Here is a 17,538-nt window from a genome sequence, read left to right on the forward strand (position 1 = left end):
TTGGGATATTTATCCAAATTAAATCCAAAACCCAATTATTCCCTATTTTTAATGAGAAAAATCGGCCCCCACTTGTTCTAGGTGATTTTCGAAAATCACCTATATTTGGGAAGGAAAGAATTATTTTATTTTTAATTGATCCCTTATTGATTTCGTTCCATACCTATAATTAAATATTCTAGCAAATCTTACCATACCTCAAGGAGATCTTGCCATATCTTATTTTAGTTAATATTAAAAATCCATTCCTTATTTAAAAGGCCTACTACACGCCTATTTTCCTTCTCCAATGGGAGGATTTTTATTTTTATTTTGCACCGTGATATTTTATTCTACTCCGTAAAATATACAAAACAAAATCTTGGCTAATTAAAAGCCACCATTTTCGAAAATTTCATGCTTGAGCCCTAGAGCTTATTTTTGTTAATTTCTTCTTCTCTACTCTGCAATATTTGTTTTTAATTAATTGTGGAGAATAAAATCTTTCCAAATATTCTATTTAATTACCTAAAGATTTTATTGGACCCTATAAATAAGAGCAAAACCTAACCCCAACCCTCCAAATTTTCACCCCCTCTCTCTTCTTCTTCTCTCTTAATTTTCTTCTACTTTTCTCCAATAATCCTTCATCCTCTGAGAAGAATTTGAGTTTGAGCCTCAAGATTTTTGAAGAACCAAGTCTCTACTTTGTTTCTACAGTTCGTTTTTCTCCAAAAAGGTATTCTTATATTAATTCTTCTTCATCTAACCGATTAATCGGTATTCTTGAATCCTCATGCATCTTGATCGAGTGAAAGTGGGATAAAGGGGATGTGGAATATATGTGTGCATGTGTGTGCGTCGTGTGTGTGTGCATGTGTGTGCGTCGTGTGTGTGGTGTGTGTATGTTGGCAAAATACTCTTGGCGACATATGTTGATGGTAGATCTAGAGTTAAGATGTGAATGAATCTATGTGATGAATATGACTTGATTTTGATTGGTAAGATTAAGATAAATCGATGGGAAAAGGGAGAACGCGAGACATGCATGATTTAGGAATTTATGTTGGGACTAATACTTGGTATGTACATGTGTGGTAAAAAGGTGAAACCTCGGTTGCGAAGCAGGATAACAAAGGGAAAGAACATACTTGAAATCTAAGCAGTCGAGGTGGGCTTTATTCTTAAACTCTCTTATTTCTTGAAAAAAAATATTGACTGGTGTTATAAGGGTGGTTTGAAACATTATGCCATGCATGTGATTGTTTTGATGATACTGTGTGCCTGATGCCTAGTTTGTGAGTACGCTCCATTAGGCTATAGTGGCAATGGATATATATAAACGAATTCGGGTCTGAGTATGGGCCGCAAACCCTACCAGGCCGTGTACACGGTGGGATCGGGAGCCGTCCTTGCTAGTCGGCCGGTCTCGTGGGCGAAAAGTGTGGCCACACTTTCGTCGCACTATGGAAAGATTGTGATTGTGATTGTGATTATTGATGAGAAAAGCGGGGAGATGTTTGACTGGCCAGTCTAAGAAATTATTTTTGTGATACTCGTGATATTCTTTTTAAATGCTTAAAACTCGAGTTTACTATGGTAAGGGTGGCATAACTTATTAAATAAAATATTTTGGCAACGAGTTCACTGGGTATTTCAAAATACTCAGCCCTGCATGTGTTTTCCTTATGTGCAGGTTGAATGGCGACGAGCGTTGGCGGGTGTTGAGCAAACTTAATTAATAAGATGGATATTTTGAACCTCGAGTGTAGTCGTGTCTTCATACATGGCTTTACTTTCTCTTGGATGCTTCCGCTAAATTTCGAAACTCATTATTATCACTTAGTCATTTTGAACTTATTTTTTTTCCCTTCGCTTAGACGATTGAGACATGTCGTGGATTTTGTTGAGCTTACGTCAACCGTTTGTTTTTGGATCGTAGTTACGATATCTTTCTCCTTTGATTTTCTTGTTAAACTCTTGACATTGATCGTCATTTATGTTAGCTACTTTTTATTGATTATTCTTGATTAAACCTGGTTTTATTTCCTCCTTAGTTGTTAAATACCTAGGTCAAATCCCTTTTAATGAAACCCTAGCCTTGTTCTTGTTGCATTTAAGTTGCCCAGTTAACGACCGCCGAATTTATTATACCCTAGGAGGACGGGACGTTACTCTCGGAATGCAGCTTGCTGCCCCTCGCCGGGTCGGTTGGAGATTTAGAGAGAGTTGTGGAGAAGATGGCAGCTAGATTGGTCCTTTGCATTTTTTAGGGCTCAATTTGATGTTCAAAGATGGGATAACGGAGAGGATCACCTACGGCAAACTCTAATCTATCTCCTAATACATACACACATACATGCATAATAAATGATGGTGGGGTCCATCACTCATGTGTGTGTATGTATTAGGAGATGAATTAAGATTTGCCGTAAGTGATCCTTACCAAAGATTCTTGTTCCTTTACCTGCAATAAATAATTCATGTCAATAGACACATATTCTGCATCTTTTGATTCTTGTTCCTTTCCCTGTAATAAATAATTCTATGTCAATATCACATGGTGAAAGGATTCAATATACTAAACGTAGAAACTATAAAGAAACATGATGAGCCCAATCCAAAGAATCATCAACCGGGAGAATCGGATTTTTCTTTATAGTTATTTTAGGAAGATTCAGTGTTGTTTTTAAACGAAATCCAAAAAACCGCAATTTAAATTTTATATCCCCATTCATACAATTCCCATCCCAAAAAATGGCTGTTTTTTCTCGCTTAAGACCGGAAAGAGCAACAAAACGCAAAGTTCATACTCTTAGCACAATAGGAAATAATATACTTCTCCGTCTACGAAAAATAGACAAGTTTTGCCATTTTGATCCATCAAACAAAAATAGACTAAGTTCAAAAAAGAAAGTTTTCGACCAATACTAACCCTACACATCATTCTAAATGTAGACCCCACAATCCACCAACACTCATTTCATTACCTTTTCACTCCCCCTCTCTTACTTTTCCTATCTCTCTCTTACTTTACTAATTATACATTAAACCCGTGTCATTCTCAATCTTGTCTATTTTTCGTGGACGGAAGGAGTATTAGTGATGTTTGTGGTTGGGTCTAGTATGGCTGACCCGGTCGAAGTTGTTACATTTTCCCCCCATTTCTTTCCTCCTCAAGGTCTCCTTGATCGCCTCTCGACCGTTGTCGGTCAATGCCTGTCTCTCCGGAGGTGGGAGGAGAGACGCGACTGAGAGGCGGAGAATTTGATTGTGATCAAGATCAAGCAAAACCAGAATTTCAGGCCAGCTACAATGGGATGACCGAAATGGAATACGACCCAACCAGCTTGGGAAGGATGAAGTAATTTCTTACTTTATATATTCTGTCTCACTTTGTTTTATCTACGTATATATAACCTAGAAAATATAATATTTTTAATTCCATGCCAAAACAAACGACTCAGCTAAAGTTAGACGAAAGGAAAATAAATAAGACTTTAAATCACGGATGTACCAAAATGACAAAATGAGACATTATTTCACGGGCGAGGTGATAAAGTTATATCAATATCATATTATTGTAAAAGTGAAACTACTTAATTAATATACGAAACGTGGAATAATTGTAAAGAAACAAGATGAGCAAAATAAAATTGACATAAGAATCACCACTAGACAAGAATCCGATTTTCCTTTGTAATAAGGTTAGGAATATTGTTGATTTATTTGGAAATCCAAAAAAAAAGCATTTCTTTTCATAGCAATATAAATTTAACACTTGGTCTTTATCCTCATTCAGACCAACTCCCCACAAGCTAAAATGGTCAGAGAGCCAAGACTCTTAGGTAAAGAAGAACAACAAGAAGAAACTCGTTATGTTAGGAAGCTTGAAAGAGATTGGTATCCTGAACAGGTTGAAAGAGTTGTGGATCCCGATAGCGAAACCTCTTCTTTGTGCTGCGCTTGCAGGTACAGTATTGTAAAATAGAATAGAAATGCGGAAAGTAAATACTGAAACTAAAAAACTCTTCAAAATATTTATGCTGAGAAAACATGCATATTTTCTTGGTTTTGTATTTTGTGAAATTGCAGGCAAATGCTAATTCTGTACTAACAATACATATGCTCATGCTTTCATACATGTGTTGTAAAATAGAATTGAAATTCGGAAAGTAAATACTGAAATTATTGGCTTCCTTATTTTCTTTAATGCATTAACTAAGAGGTAGTTTGGTAGGAAAAACGAATAAAACAAAACATGATAAAAACACATATCTTTAGGACAGAGAAACCTAGAGTAGAGTCTGTTTGGTTTCAAAATCTAAGTAATATCTTAACTTGTCGTATCAAGTCAAGTAAACCAAACTATGTTTTCTTTACCGCAGGCAGCCCATCTTCTCGACTCCATCCATTTCCTTCTCCAAAGGCAACACCAAGCTTTTCCTGCACGAACAATGCGCCAGTCTGCCGCGTAAACATCTTCACGAGCTTCACCCGCACCAACCCCTAGTCCTGATCAACCAGCTGCTTCCCCATCCGCAGCCAGATGCCACTTCCTATACATGCCACAACTGCAAAGAAGCCTGCGGGACTTCGTTCTACCATTACCCTAACCCTAGTTGTGATTTTCGACTCGACCTTTCGTGTGTTTTGCAGCTCAAGATTAAGCACAAAAGCCACAACCATGCCTTGACGGTCATTAGGCAAAGGGAGTTGTCTTCTCTAACTTGCGGCGCATGCAACACAAAGCACGCTCCGAAGCCGGAGAGGCTCACTATTTCCTATTTGTGTAACCTCTGCGGTTACTGGATTCACCCGGATTGTGCTTTGTTACTCAATGCCCTAAATTATAAAAATCACCATCATTCTCTTTTTCTCATCTATAATTTCCCTACTTCTTATGTTGCCTTATGTTGCATCTGTTCTAAATTACATAGGGGGGGTTTTGGGGCATTTGTTTGTCTCAAATGTACTCCTAATTATCTTGTTCACATCTGGTGCGCCCGCTGGTATCCTCAAATTTGCAAGCCAGGTATGTATAGCTCTAGTTTTATCTCGCAATTTATGCGATACTATTATTTTGTGCGTCAAGTGAATATATGGATAATAGTGTTTCCATTTTCCAAAATTAGTCACCTTGAGTGCGTGCTTTGAAATTCTCATTGGGCTTGTGAAATAGAATATGTTGAATTTGGCCATCTGAAATCGTTAAAAGGCTGAAAGTGTCTTTGTATTGGGTTTCCAAATTTAGTTTTAATTTCTTAGTTTTTTTTTTAAAATAAAATAAAATGCAGTGCTTATGCGCGACACAAAAGCTTCCGACCTTGGGCGTTCACCGATGCAAGACGAATGGACGAGTCTCATTCCCTATATAAGACATGATATTGCTGAAATTGAGAGCAGCAGTGATGGTCACTTTGAAGTCCACAAACATCCATTGATATTCCACAAAAACGATGATGGCAACCAATCTTGGCGCCGCGTATGCAATGCATGCACCCAATATATTTCTCCCCCGTTTTACAGCTGCTCTGATTGTCCAGATTTCTATCTCCATGGCTGCTGCTCTCGTCTTCCAACCAGAATCAAGCACCATGCTCACGAATCCTATCTATACCTCTACCACAAAGCACCCTGCAACTCGGATAGAATCTCTGCGGGCTTCTCATGCAAAGGTTTGTTATAAATTCATGTCATCATCTACTAATTAATACGTTTGCCCTTTTTACAATAAAAATGGTACGTACGCCCTACGCCACACCACATGTAGGAATAATTTGTGATATACGGTTCAATAAGAGAAAACTATAAAAATCTTTAATCGAACAAACGTGTTCTAAATTCTTAGTATTTTCTAAATTCCCCATTGACTTAAATTCTTTTGATTACATTAGTTAAATAAAATCTAATCTTAATTTATTAAATTAATTTGTCAAATTCTGGCTTATTTCGTAATTTTAAAAAATTAGTCATAATCTCGACTTTTAACATTTTTTTTTCAATTTTCCCATAATAAAATATTTCCCTTTTCTATTTATAATATTATAGATTTGGACTGCAGTTATTTCAAATTGGCTGAATTATTAGTATTTGTTCAATAGGTTGAGAAAAATACTCCCTACGTCCGCAATTAAATGTCCCATATTTGATCGGTACGGGTTTTAAGAACTTGTTTGACTTTATGTAGTAAAGTGGATAGAAAAGTTGGTGGAATGTGAGACCTACTTTTATATACTCCCTCCGTCCCATTAAATATGCAACATTTGCTTTTCGGCACGAGATTTTATGTAGTGTTGTTTTGTGAGTTATTGAAGAGAGAGTAAAGTAAGAGAGAAGAAAAAGTAGAGAGAGTATTGTTCCCATTTTTAGAAACGTTTCATTTTTAATGGGACAGACCAAAAAGGAAAACGTTTCATTTCTAATGGGACAGGGGGAGAATTAGTTTTATAATAAAATGTGAGTGTAATGAGTTAGTGGAATGTAATGTCCACTTACCAAATATGGTAAAAGTGAATGAGAGATTTATTGGCCGATGGACGAAAAAGGAAAAATGAGACATTTAATGGGAGACGGAGGGAGTAATAAAGTTCACGTGCGATATGATCCTTGTAGAATTTTTAAATATAATTTCACCCAAATTAGACCATATAATTGAGAACATTGTTAAAGTTTAAGAGTTTTACTAAAGGTAGGGAGGATGAACGAGATATTACCAAAATTCACAATTTTTCTGAACATTTGTCCTAAATTATCCTAATCTAGTTTTACATATATTTCAAGGTTGTCATCTTTGGTGCAATGGATTTGCATACTCCTGCGACGAATGCAACTTCACCTTGGATGTTGTCTGCGCCCTGATCACTCCTGCAATAACCCACGCACCTCACAAGAGCAACCACTTCCTCTTCATGTCTCCCACCACCAAATTCCGCACTTACAAAAAGTGCAGCTGCTGCAGCTCTACCCTGACCGGAATCTGCTACAGCTGCAGCAGCTGCACTGATTTCAACCTCCACATCAGATGCGCCCTGCTGCCACGCACTGTTCACCATATATTCGACCCGCACCCTCTCTTGCTGACAACAGCCGCCCCCAGAGAGGCAAAGGGCGGCTGCAGCAGTAGGGATGAGTTCTTCTGTGAGGTCTGTGAGGAGAATTTGGAGAAAGGGCCACGGCGGTGGCACTACAGCTGCGGGGAGTGTGATCAGTGGTTCCACTATGATTGCATTCCCTCAGTCGATCGGCTTTCTAAGATGAAGGTGGGTGTGGAAGCTCGTGTGGATGTGCACGGATGTCCCGTCGCGCTTGTTCGACTGGAGGATGGCGTTTGCGCCGGGCGGCGGTGTGGAGCTTGTGGGGTGAAATTGAAGTTGGGTGTTGATGGTTTGGTTTACGAGTGCTCCAACTGTTTCTTTGGGTTGCATCAAAACTGCGCCAAGAAACATTTGTTGAAGAGGTTGGGACTAGAGAGTGGAGAACACGACAGAAAGAAATACTCCAATTTTTCTGAAAAATGTATATAAGAACGTTTGTATGAGTTCCAAAAAATATACGTCAAAAATTACAAGAAGTGAACATTTATAATATCTAGTTTCAAGAGTAGACTAGTTCCAAGATTGTATTTATTGTTGTATCCCAACAGTCACCAACACTTGTATAAATTCATGGATGTTGGTTATCTTCTTCAATGAATCAAATATACAAAACTATCAATCTCAATATGGTATCAAGAGCAAGATTTCGATCCTATTTTCTTTGAGAACTCAGAGAAGTGCTCATCATCGTTCAATACCCCTCAACCCCTCAAGGCAAAAATCAGCCTTACCACCACCCATTCCAAAGCCTGAAAAACAGCCAAAACCAAGTGAGTATCAACCAAACCAAACACAAAATGTCCAAACAAACTGAATCTGTATCTTTAGGATTCAAGTTAGATGGAAAAAAACTTCTCTGTATGGTCCCGGCTCATGCGAGTAGTCATCGGCAATCGAGAGAAACTCGAATACATCGAAGGAGATCTGAATCCCCCAAAAACCACCGATCAGAATTCAACAAATGGCAAGCTTCCGACTTCGCTGTTGGCTCATCCAAAACATGGAGCCAAAACTCGTCTTGCAATTTGCTCAACACCAATCTGCCAAGGCGTTATGGCGGAGCCTCGCAACAACGTTCGGAGTCAGAGCTGACCTCGTCCAAGTCTACGATCTATCCCCAGACCCTTCCACTTTTGATATATATAAAATGCCACCCCATTCTTTTGCAAAGACACCCCCAGCAACCTCTAAATTCCTTCACAAAAGAATCTAGTATCTTCTGGAAAATATGATAATACCCCCCAGATATTGTGTAAAAATCATTTTTCAGCCTTAGACGATGAGTTTGAAATTTCTACTGCATGCAATCTCAAATTATGGAGTGTAGAAATTAAACTCCTTCATGCAATGTTATTAATTCGTGTTATCATCTAATGATACACGGCAAAAATAATAGAGAGAGAAGTATGATTTAGATTTGTAACAAAAATGAGGCTTTAGCATTTAAAGATGATATTTAGAAAACTCATTTAAAGACAGATATTTCGAAAGTGAAAAATTAAATCACTAAGTTTCAATTTTTCTCAATTAATTGTCTCATCTATACACAAATTGACGTCTTTTGGTGATAGTAAAAATGGCAATATTTCAAAAATAAGAAAAGAAACACGTCGTTTTTAAAAGACGACATATAGTATACGGATGAGACAATTGAAAAAAATGAAACTTCTTGATTTCTTATTCTGATTTCAAATGTCAATGGACAGACCAGAATCTGGCACATCATGAAATAAATGGAATATGATCCAACACTAATTGAACGAGGGAGTAAATTTTAACATTTTTTCTCGATTTTCCATGATGAAATATTCAATTTATTTTATTCGCAATATATTGTTGATTCAAAGTATATGATTTTTAAATTCATGACGTCGTTTAGTTATTATATTTGTTAATGTGTTTACAAAAATGATAAATTCATGGATTGTCTGTCTCGTCCTTATAGAAATTTTCATTCACCCAAATTAGATTATATTGGAAAATTGAGAAAAATGTTAAAGTTCACAATTTTTACTGCCGATTTTATAATGTTTCAGAATTTGACTAATGTTCATGGTTATATCTTTCAAGGTTGTCATCTTTGGTGCAATGGATTTGCATACTCTTGCACAATCTGCGATGACTTCAACATGGATGTTGTCTGCGCCCTCATCACTCCTGCAATAACACACGCACCTCACAAGAGCAATCACTTACTCTTCATGTCTCCCACCACCGAATTCGGCAGCGATGAAAAGTGCAGCTGCTGCAGCTCTACCCTGACCGGAATCTGCTACAGCTGCAGCAGCTGCCATGATTTCAACCTCCACGTCAGATGCGCTCTCCTGCCACGCACCGTTCACCACATGTTCGACCCGCACCCTCTCCTACTGACCACAGCCACCCCCAGAGAGGCAGAGGGCGGCTGCAGTAGCAGTCGGGATGAGTTCTTCTGTGAGGAGAGTTTGGAGGGAGAGGGGCCGCTGCGGTGGCACTACAGCTGCAGCAAGTGTGATCAGTGGTTCCACTACAATTGCATTACCTCGATCGATCAGCTTTCTAGGATGAAGGTGGGTGTGGAAGCTCGTGTGGATGTGCACGGATGTCCCATCGCGCTTGTTCGACTGGAGGATAGCGTTTGCGCTGGGCGGCGGTGTGGAGCTTGTGGGGATAAGTTGAAGTTGGGTGATGATGGTTTGGCTTATGAGTGCTCCAACTGTTTCTTCGGGTTGCACCAAAACTGCGCCAAGAAACATTTATTGAAGATTCATGACGAGTCAGAATAAACATGACATCGAGCCAGTAGCTCTGTAATCAAGTAATGAATATATTACATTTGTGTGAATAAAATAATATTCTATCTGTCCGTGAAAAATAATATTATCGATGAATGAGAAAGAAATAAATGAATAATAAATTGCAAGTAACATTCTATTTTATAGTCCATCTGTGTATGATGACTCAATTTCCTTTTTTGGTTAGTCTAAACTAAGATAACAAACTATAGAAAAAAGCATGTGACATTTTCCTCCAATTAATATATTGAGTTTCGAATCGGCACGTCAAGGATAAAGGGAAATTATCATTGAACCTTTTTATTAAAAAAGGAAAAAAATGCCTCTCAAAACACTTTCATTGTATCTAATATTCCATCTTTACAGCCACTCTTAGCACAATAGGCTATAATATATTAGTGATGTCTCCGGCCGGGTCCACTATGGCCGACCCGATCGAAGTGGTTACAGTTTTTCTCCATTTATTTCCTCCTCAAGCTCTCCTGGATCGACTCTCGACCGTTGTCGGTCAATGCCCGTCTCTCCAGAGGTGGGAGGAGAGACGCGACTGAGAGACGAAGAATGTGAATATAATCAAGACCAAGAAAAACCAGAATTTCAGGCCAGCTACAATGGGATTGCCGAAATGGAATACGACCCAACCAACTTGGGACAGATGAAGTAATTTTACTTTATTCTGTCTTACTTTATTTTATCTACATATATAACCTAGAAAGTATAATATTTTTAATTCCATGGCAAAACAAACGACTCAACTAATATGAGATGAAGAAAATAAATGAGACCTTAAATCAGGGACTTGTTGAAATGACCAAATGAGACATTATTTGACAGACGATGTGATAAAGTTATATCAATATGACAATATCATATGGTGAAAGTACTTAATATACGAAACGTGGAATAATGGTAAAGAAACAGATGAGCAAAACAAAATTGACATAAGAATCATCACCCGACAGAATCCGATTTTCCTTTGTAATTAGGTTAGGAATTCATTGTTTATTTTAATCCATTGTTATTTGGAAATCCAAAAAAAGCATTTATTTTCATAGCAATATAAATTTAACATCTTGGTCCTTATCCTCATTCAGACCAACTCCCACACGCTAAAATGGGTCCGCGGAACTTGTATTACAGAGTGCGAACACACTCTGCTCTAGAAGAAGAAGCTCCTAATTTTGGGATGCTCGAAAGAGATTGGTATTCCGGCAGCGAACTTATTGAAGGTTAATGCATTTCCTAGATTCATGAACCAATGGTCCAACTTCTAATATTAATTCTATGTATTACTTAAATTTTGATACATGTATTTGTGTAGGTTCATCCAACTAGTGCATTCCTATACTAGTATAAATAGGATGATCCTTGTACTCATTATTCATTCAAGTATTCAACAAGAGTTTTCTACACAAAGTATTCACTTTGTTGTTCTTGTTTCATTTATCTCCATATAAATTTCCAACAGAACTCGAGGTTGAAAGAGTTGTGGATCCGGACAGCGAAACCTCTTCTTTGTGCTGCGCTTGCAGTTACGGTATTGTAAAATAGAATTGAAATGCGGAAAGTAAATACTGAAACTCCAAAAATTCTTCAAAATGTTTATGCTGAGAAAACATGCATATTTTCTTGGTTTTGTACATATTTTTTGAAATAAATTATTAAAATGCGAAAAGTAAAACAGAATTTAAAGAAGTCATTACATGTCTTATCTTGTAGGCGAATGCTAATTATGTACTAACAATACATATGCTCGTGCTTTTGTGCATGTGTTGTAAAATAGAATTGAAATTCGGAAAGTGAATTGGCTTCCTTATTTTCTTTAAAGCATTAAACATGATAAGAGCACACATTTTTTTAGGTCAGATAACCGTAGGACAGAGAACATCGTCTTTTAGAGTATGTTTGGTTTCTTAATCTTCTTTTAGAGTTTTTTTTTTTTTTTTTTTTTTTTTTTTTTTTATTTCCTAGTTTTATCAAGATAAATATTCTTGTAAACTAAAAAATAATTATAAAATCTACGTAATATCTTAACTTGTCGTATTGAGTCAAGTAAACGAAAATATGTTTTCATTACTGCAGGCAGCCCATCTTCTCGACTCCATCCATTTCATTCTCTCTAGGCAGCGACAAGCTTTTCCTGAACGAACAATGCGTCAGTCTGTCGCCTAAATATGTCCACGAGCTTCACCCGCACAAACCCCTAGTCCTGATCAACCAGCTGGTTCAAGATCCGCAGCCAGATGACACTTCCTATACATGCCGCTACTGCAACGAAACCTGTGGGACCTCGTTCTACCATTGCCCTAACCCTAGTTGTGACTTTCGACTCGACTTATTTTGTGTTTTAAACCTCAAGATCAAGCACAAAAGCCACAACCATGCCTTGACGGTCATTAGGCAAAGGGAGTCATCTTCTCTAACTTGCGGCGCATGCAACACGAAGCATGATCTGAAGCCGGAGAGGCTGACTATTTCCTATTTTTGTAACCTCTGCGGTTACTGGATTCATCCAGATTGTGCTTTTTTACTCAATGCCCTAAATTATAAACAACACCAACATTCTCTTTTTCTCATCTATAATTTCCCTACTTCATATTCTTCCCGATGTTTAATCTGTTTTAAAGTACATACTGGGAGTTTTGGGGCATTTGTTTGTCTCAAATGTACTGATTATCTTGTTCACATCAGTTGCGCCCGCCGGAGCCCTCAAACTTTCAAGCCAGGTATGTATACATCTACTTTTATTCCGTAATTTATGCGATATTGTTTTGTATGTTAAGTGAATATATAGAGAATAATGTAGATATTACATAAGTGTGATTCTAAAATTGAAAATGAGTAATCAAAGAATTTATATGGAATGATATATGATAGAATTTGGCCATCCGAAATAGTATAAAAGCTTAAATAGTTTTTTTTTTATTGTTTTTCCAAATTTATTTTTAATTTCTTATTTTTCATTTTATTTTCTTTTGAGTTTCTAGGGTTTACCAAATTTAAAATAAACTAGGGTTTTTGAGTGTTTTTCTACGAGTTCAGTCATTCTTATGTCATGCATGCTCAATTGTTCAAAGAGCCCGTGACTGCGGATATCTTAAATTCTTCGTCTAGTCGCTTACATTCGATAAAAAGCAAAATCTGACACTTTTGGACATTATAACTATTTTTTATAGACGAAGGGAGTATTATATATTGTCGTACGATTTTGTTTGAAAATGAAATGCAGTGCTTATGCGAGACGCAAAAGCTTCCGACCTTGGTCGTTTGCCAATGGAAGACGAACGGACGAGTCTCATTCCCTATATAAGACATGATATTACTGCAATTGACAGCAGCAGTGATGGTTTCTCTGAAGTCCACAAACATCCATTGATATTCCATGAAAACGATGATGGCAATCGATCTTGGCACCGCGTATGCAATGCATGCACCCAATATGTTTCTCCCCCCGTTTTACAGCTGCTCTGAATGTCCGGATTTCTATCTCCATGGCTGTTGCGCTCATCTTCCAACCCGAATCGAGCACCGTGCTCACGATCTCAGAGAACACTATCTCGTGCTCTGCCCGAAAGCACCTAACTCGGATGGTATCTCTGCAGGATTCTCATGCAAAGGTATGTAATGCCACAAGAACTAATGCACAATTGGTAAAATAAGAGGGAGATAGAAAGAAAAAGTATTTATAGTATTGTTAGTGGAGAATGTGACCCACTGAAAGTGCAGGTTTTCGGTTGGGTGTGTAAATGCAAGGGTGTATCCAACTGATCAGAATGAGATTCCGACCTAGCTGAGTCGTTGGTGCGACAACCGGAACCTGGTATCAAACAAATTTCCTCAATCCACTTCTACTGCTTAATATAATGGAGGTAAGGGTCGAATCCCACAAGGATGGACACGTTCGGATAGCTGTGGTGATATTCCTGGGTGTTTTTGGTTAGCTACCACGCTTTTGGGGTTGGGATTCTACCTAGACGAGAAATAAAGATGGTACTCTACTGGCTAGTAGGCGGGAAAATAACAGGCACGTGGTTATGTTCGTGAAAATAGGGGACAAGGTATCTCAGAGACATGTGAAAAGTAGACAGTTACTAAAAAAGGAAATTTAGACAACATGGTATATTTGGTGGCTGGTTGGCTTTCTGACAGGTCTGGAAGGTACAACTGAAAACTAGGAGACAAAAGCAAAAGTAACTAAAAAGCAAAAGTGGTCCAATGTAAAGTTGATTTTGATGCTTTCTTCTTCACCAAGTATTGACAGAAATCATATGAACACAAACTCCATGACTAAACTCAGATTCATAATTTCAAACTCAAGATCCATTGATTAAAATGCTTAACTTAAGATGAACAGCTGAAATTGCGGACTACCTCTACTGACTAACATGCAAGGTGGTGATCACAGTGCAGAACAGGAAACCTTATGCACGGAAACTCAAACTGAGACATAACTACAAATTTCGATCAAAAACTACAGATCTAGCCTACTCGAAAGAAAATACATGCACGCACTTAGAAATTAAAGGCGATAACTAGATCTAGCTTTTCTAGGCAAAATGAAGCAAACTCAAACCAAAGAGACATTCGGAATAGAAATTTCATAACAAACGTTTGGATCTTCATCAAGTACTTCAAAAGGCAACAAAAATAAATGTTTGCAACAGATCCAACGAAGAAAACAGGTAAAAATTAAACTAGAAAGCAAATAACGATTGTTTTGCCACTCCGGGCGGTGATACTGCTATACTACTACGACAAACTGGCTGGAACAGTAGATTGATGACTTCTCCGGCAGACTCTTGGACGTCAAGTGACCATAGCTGTGGCGAGGAACGAGAGACTGGATAATGCTGAAGGATTGATCTTCTAGAGAGAATTCTACTAAGTGTGAAGAGTGAACGACCAAGTCTCTTTTCTCTCTCCAAGTGGCTTCTTTTATAGGGAGGCTTGCCCTTGCTTTTAGGGTAGACTTCCTTGTCGATTTGACTTTTCTGCCCTTGTTAATGATCATCCCAGCTATCCTTCTTCTCCATCTCGAGCCTTTTCTCTGGCATGCATCCTGGTCAGTATTGCACCCTTCTAGCACTTCTTTTCACTTGCGTCGCCTGAATCGTCTCCAACTGGCTTGGATCCCTTAATTCTGCACACTTGAGCAACTGTTTTGCAGATAATACATGCATTTCATGACATACTGACCAGTAATCAAGGCTTAGAATACGACTTATCACCCACCTTATTAGAAAGAAAGAAATTACCAAAAATATAAGAGAATATCTTGATTTATATGAGAGAGAGGGAGTATAACACAAATTAGAGCATATAGGGATATTGAGAAAAATGTTAAAGTTTGTGATCTTTACTGTTGGTTTTAAAGGTAGGGGATGAACCCGAATTTACCCAAAATTCACAATTTTTCTAAACTTTTGTCCTAAATTCTACTCACTCTGTCCAACAATAATTGGTTGACTTTCATCGGGCATGAATTCCAAAAAATGTAAAAGAAAGTTAAAAAGCAAAGGCTAGTGGATTATATTAGTTTTAAAATAAAATGTGAACTGGATAAAGTGTGTATTGTGAGCCCATTACCAAAAGTAGTAAAAAGACAAATGTGACATTTACTGGTGGATGGATGTAAATGACAAAATTGAACGTTAATGATGGACGAATGGAGTAATATCTAATATAGTCCAGTTGTCCTAAATTCTATTAATATTCTAATTAATCTAGTCCATTTGTCTTAAATTCTAATATTCTAATCTAGTCCATTTGTTTTATAATCTACTCCACTTGCCCGCTATTTAGAGTCACATTTTGACTCGATATGAGTTTTAAAATTTTATTTAACTTTATAAAAGAAACGAGTGAAAATATTAGTGGAATATGAATCTATTTTTGCATATTAATTTTATACTGGTATAATGAATTAATTGAGTATGAGTTTAATTACCAAAACTGGAAAAAAGGTAAATGTATGGGCGGTCGAAAGCTAATCTAGTCCATTTGTTATAAATTCTACTAATATCCTAATCTATAGTCCATGTATCTCTTAAGGTTGTCATCTTTGGTGCAATGGATTTTCCTACTCTTGCATATTCTGCGACGACTTCAACATGGATGTTGTCTGCGCCTTCATCACTCCTGCAATAACACACGCACCTCACAAGAGCAACCACTTCCTCTTCATGTCTCCCACCACCGAATTCCGCATTTATGAAAAGTGCAGCTGCTGCAGCTCTACCCTGACCGGAATATGCTACAGCTGCAGCAGCTGCACCAATTTCAACCTCCACGTCAGATGTGCCCTGCTGCCACGCACCGTTCATCATATATTCGACCCGCACCTTATCCTGCTGACCATAGCCGCCCCCAGAGAGGCAAAGGGCGGCTGCAGCAGCAGTCAGGATGAGTTCTTCTGTGAGGTCTGTGAGGAGAATTTGGAGGGAGAAGGGCCGCGGCGGTGGCACTACAGCTGCGGCGAGTGTGATCAGTGGTTCCACTATGATTGCATTCCCTCGGTCGACCGGCTTTCCAGGATAAAGTTGGGTAAGGATGCTCGTGTGGATGTGCACAGATGTCCTGTTCGCTTGTTCGACTGGAGGAGGGTATTTGCGCCGGGCGGCAGTGTGGAGCTTGTGGGGGAAAATTGAAGTTAGGTGATGATGGTTTGGCTTATGAGTGCTCCAATTGTTTCTTCGGGTTGCACCAAAGCTGCGCCAAGAAACATGTTGGAATATATAAGATATATGTTGGAGGAGTAATTTAGTTTGGAGGAAATATTTGAGGGGAATATGGGTGGAATATGTAGGAAATAATTTAGGAGATGTTGGTGATGTGGGAAAAGTAAGACACACTTTTATTTCTCAAACTTCTCAAGATCTCAACTTGTCTACTTAAACAAAATGTTACAACTTTCTCATATTTATAGACATCCCCTTCCTATTAATTTCGTATATAATACTGTGAATCAGTGAACAAGATTCAATCTGAACTAGAATTGCTTCGGTGAAGAACTCTCAAGAACAATCGAAACACCTAGAAACTAAGAAAGAACACAGGAGAATTACATGGTTCAGCCTTGTAGGCCTACGTCCACGGGAAGGGAATAGCTTTATTGATTAATCGTGTACAACACACACACTCGAATACACTCTCAGAAACGAGTTACAACACACACTCACTAACTCAACACCATCTCTGCATCACTCCTTAGAAACCCTCGATCATGAAGTTGTAGAGAAGAGAGAAGATTTGTATGTTGTATTGAATGTAGAAGAAGATCGACTTCTACTTGGAATGTTGAATGGCTGAATAATGAATCCCAAAAAATGAGCTGGATTTAGTCTTTATATGCACCGAAGCGCCACCAATCAGATTGAGAAAAGAATTAACTCTTTAACCAAATCTTGAACCTCTTCATAACTGAAATAACTGCCTACCCAATTGAATCATTTCTCAACCTTTATTCCAACAAATCTCCACCTAGGTTGGACAATGATCAATCTTCTATTCCCCCTTTGTCTCCACCTTACTGTCTTATCTCTGAACCACAGTCACCAGATCCAAGCAATGTGCATACTTGGACACATGCAGCACCTTTGTGAGCATATCTGCAGGGTTGTCTTCTGTTCCCACTTTCTGAATCTTGACTTCCCCTTTGTTCACCTCATCTCTTACAAAATGCAACCTTA

At 38.1% G+C, this 17,538-nt stretch overlaps 2 protein-coding genes across 2 annotated transcripts; both read left to right on the forward strand.

The window, feature by feature from the left end:
* Window positions 1–3,791: 3,791 nt before the first annotated feature.
* Window positions 3,792–7,666, forward strand: LOC125202120 (uncharacterized). The gene is made up of 4 exons (XM_048100460.2): window positions 3,792–3,951; window positions 4,368–5,014; window positions 5,277–5,657; window positions 6,763–7,666. The coding sequence occupies exons 1-4, from the start codon at window positions 3,803–3,805 to the stop codon at window positions 7,503–7,505; spliced, it is 1,920 nt and encodes a 639-aa protein (XP_047956417.1). The 5' UTR covers window positions 3,792–3,802; the 3' UTR covers window positions 7,506–7,666.
* Window positions 7,667–10,931: 3,265 nt separating this feature from the next.
* On the forward strand, window positions 10,932–16,497 carry LOC148931790 (protein VACUOLELESS GAMETOPHYTES-like). Its single transcript, XM_089064895.1, has 3 exons — window positions 10,932–11,079; window positions 11,933–13,467; window positions 15,902–16,497. Exons 2-3 carry the CDS (start codon window positions 13,233–13,235, stop codon window positions 16,495–16,497), a joined length of 831 nt encoding a protein of 276 aa, XP_088921021.1. The 5' UTR covers window positions 10,932–11,079; window positions 11,933–13,232.
* Window positions 16,498–17,538: the final 1,041 nt, after the last annotated feature.

This window comes from Salvia hispanica, chromosome 2 (genome assembly GCF_029641045.1).
Source record: "Salvia hispanica isolate PSC_SH4W2 chromosome 2, Shi_PSC_v1, whole genome shotgun sequence".
Taxonomy (NCBI): domain Eukaryota; kingdom Viridiplantae; phylum Streptophyta; class Magnoliopsida; order Lamiales; family Lamiaceae; genus Salvia; species Salvia hispanica.

What these genes read in the sequence shown, in the direction of transcription:
- LOC125202120 (XM_048100460.2), top strand. Translation starts at nt 3,803, where the DNA reads ATGGTCAGAGAGCCAAGACTCTTAGGTAAAGAAGAACAACAAGAAGAA. An exon ending in TCCTCAAATTTGCAAGCCAG is followed by an intron (nt 5,015 to 5,276) that starts GTATGTATAGCT and finishes AATAAAATGCAG; the next exon opens with TGCTTATGCGCGACACAAAA. An exon ending in TGCGGGCTTCTCATGCAAAG is followed by an intron (nt 5,658 to 6,762) that starts GTTTGTTATAAA and finishes ATATATTTCAAG; the next exon opens with GTTGTCATCTTTGGTGCAAT.
- LOC148931790 (XM_089064895.1), top strand. Translation starts at nt 13,233, where the DNA reads ATGAAAACGATGATGGCAATCGATCTTGGCACCGCGTATGCAATGCAT. An exon ending in TGCAGGATTCTCATGCAAAG is followed by an intron (nt 13,468 to 15,901) that starts GTATGTAATGCC and finishes GTATCTCTTAAG; the next exon opens with GTTGTCATCTTTGGTGCAAT.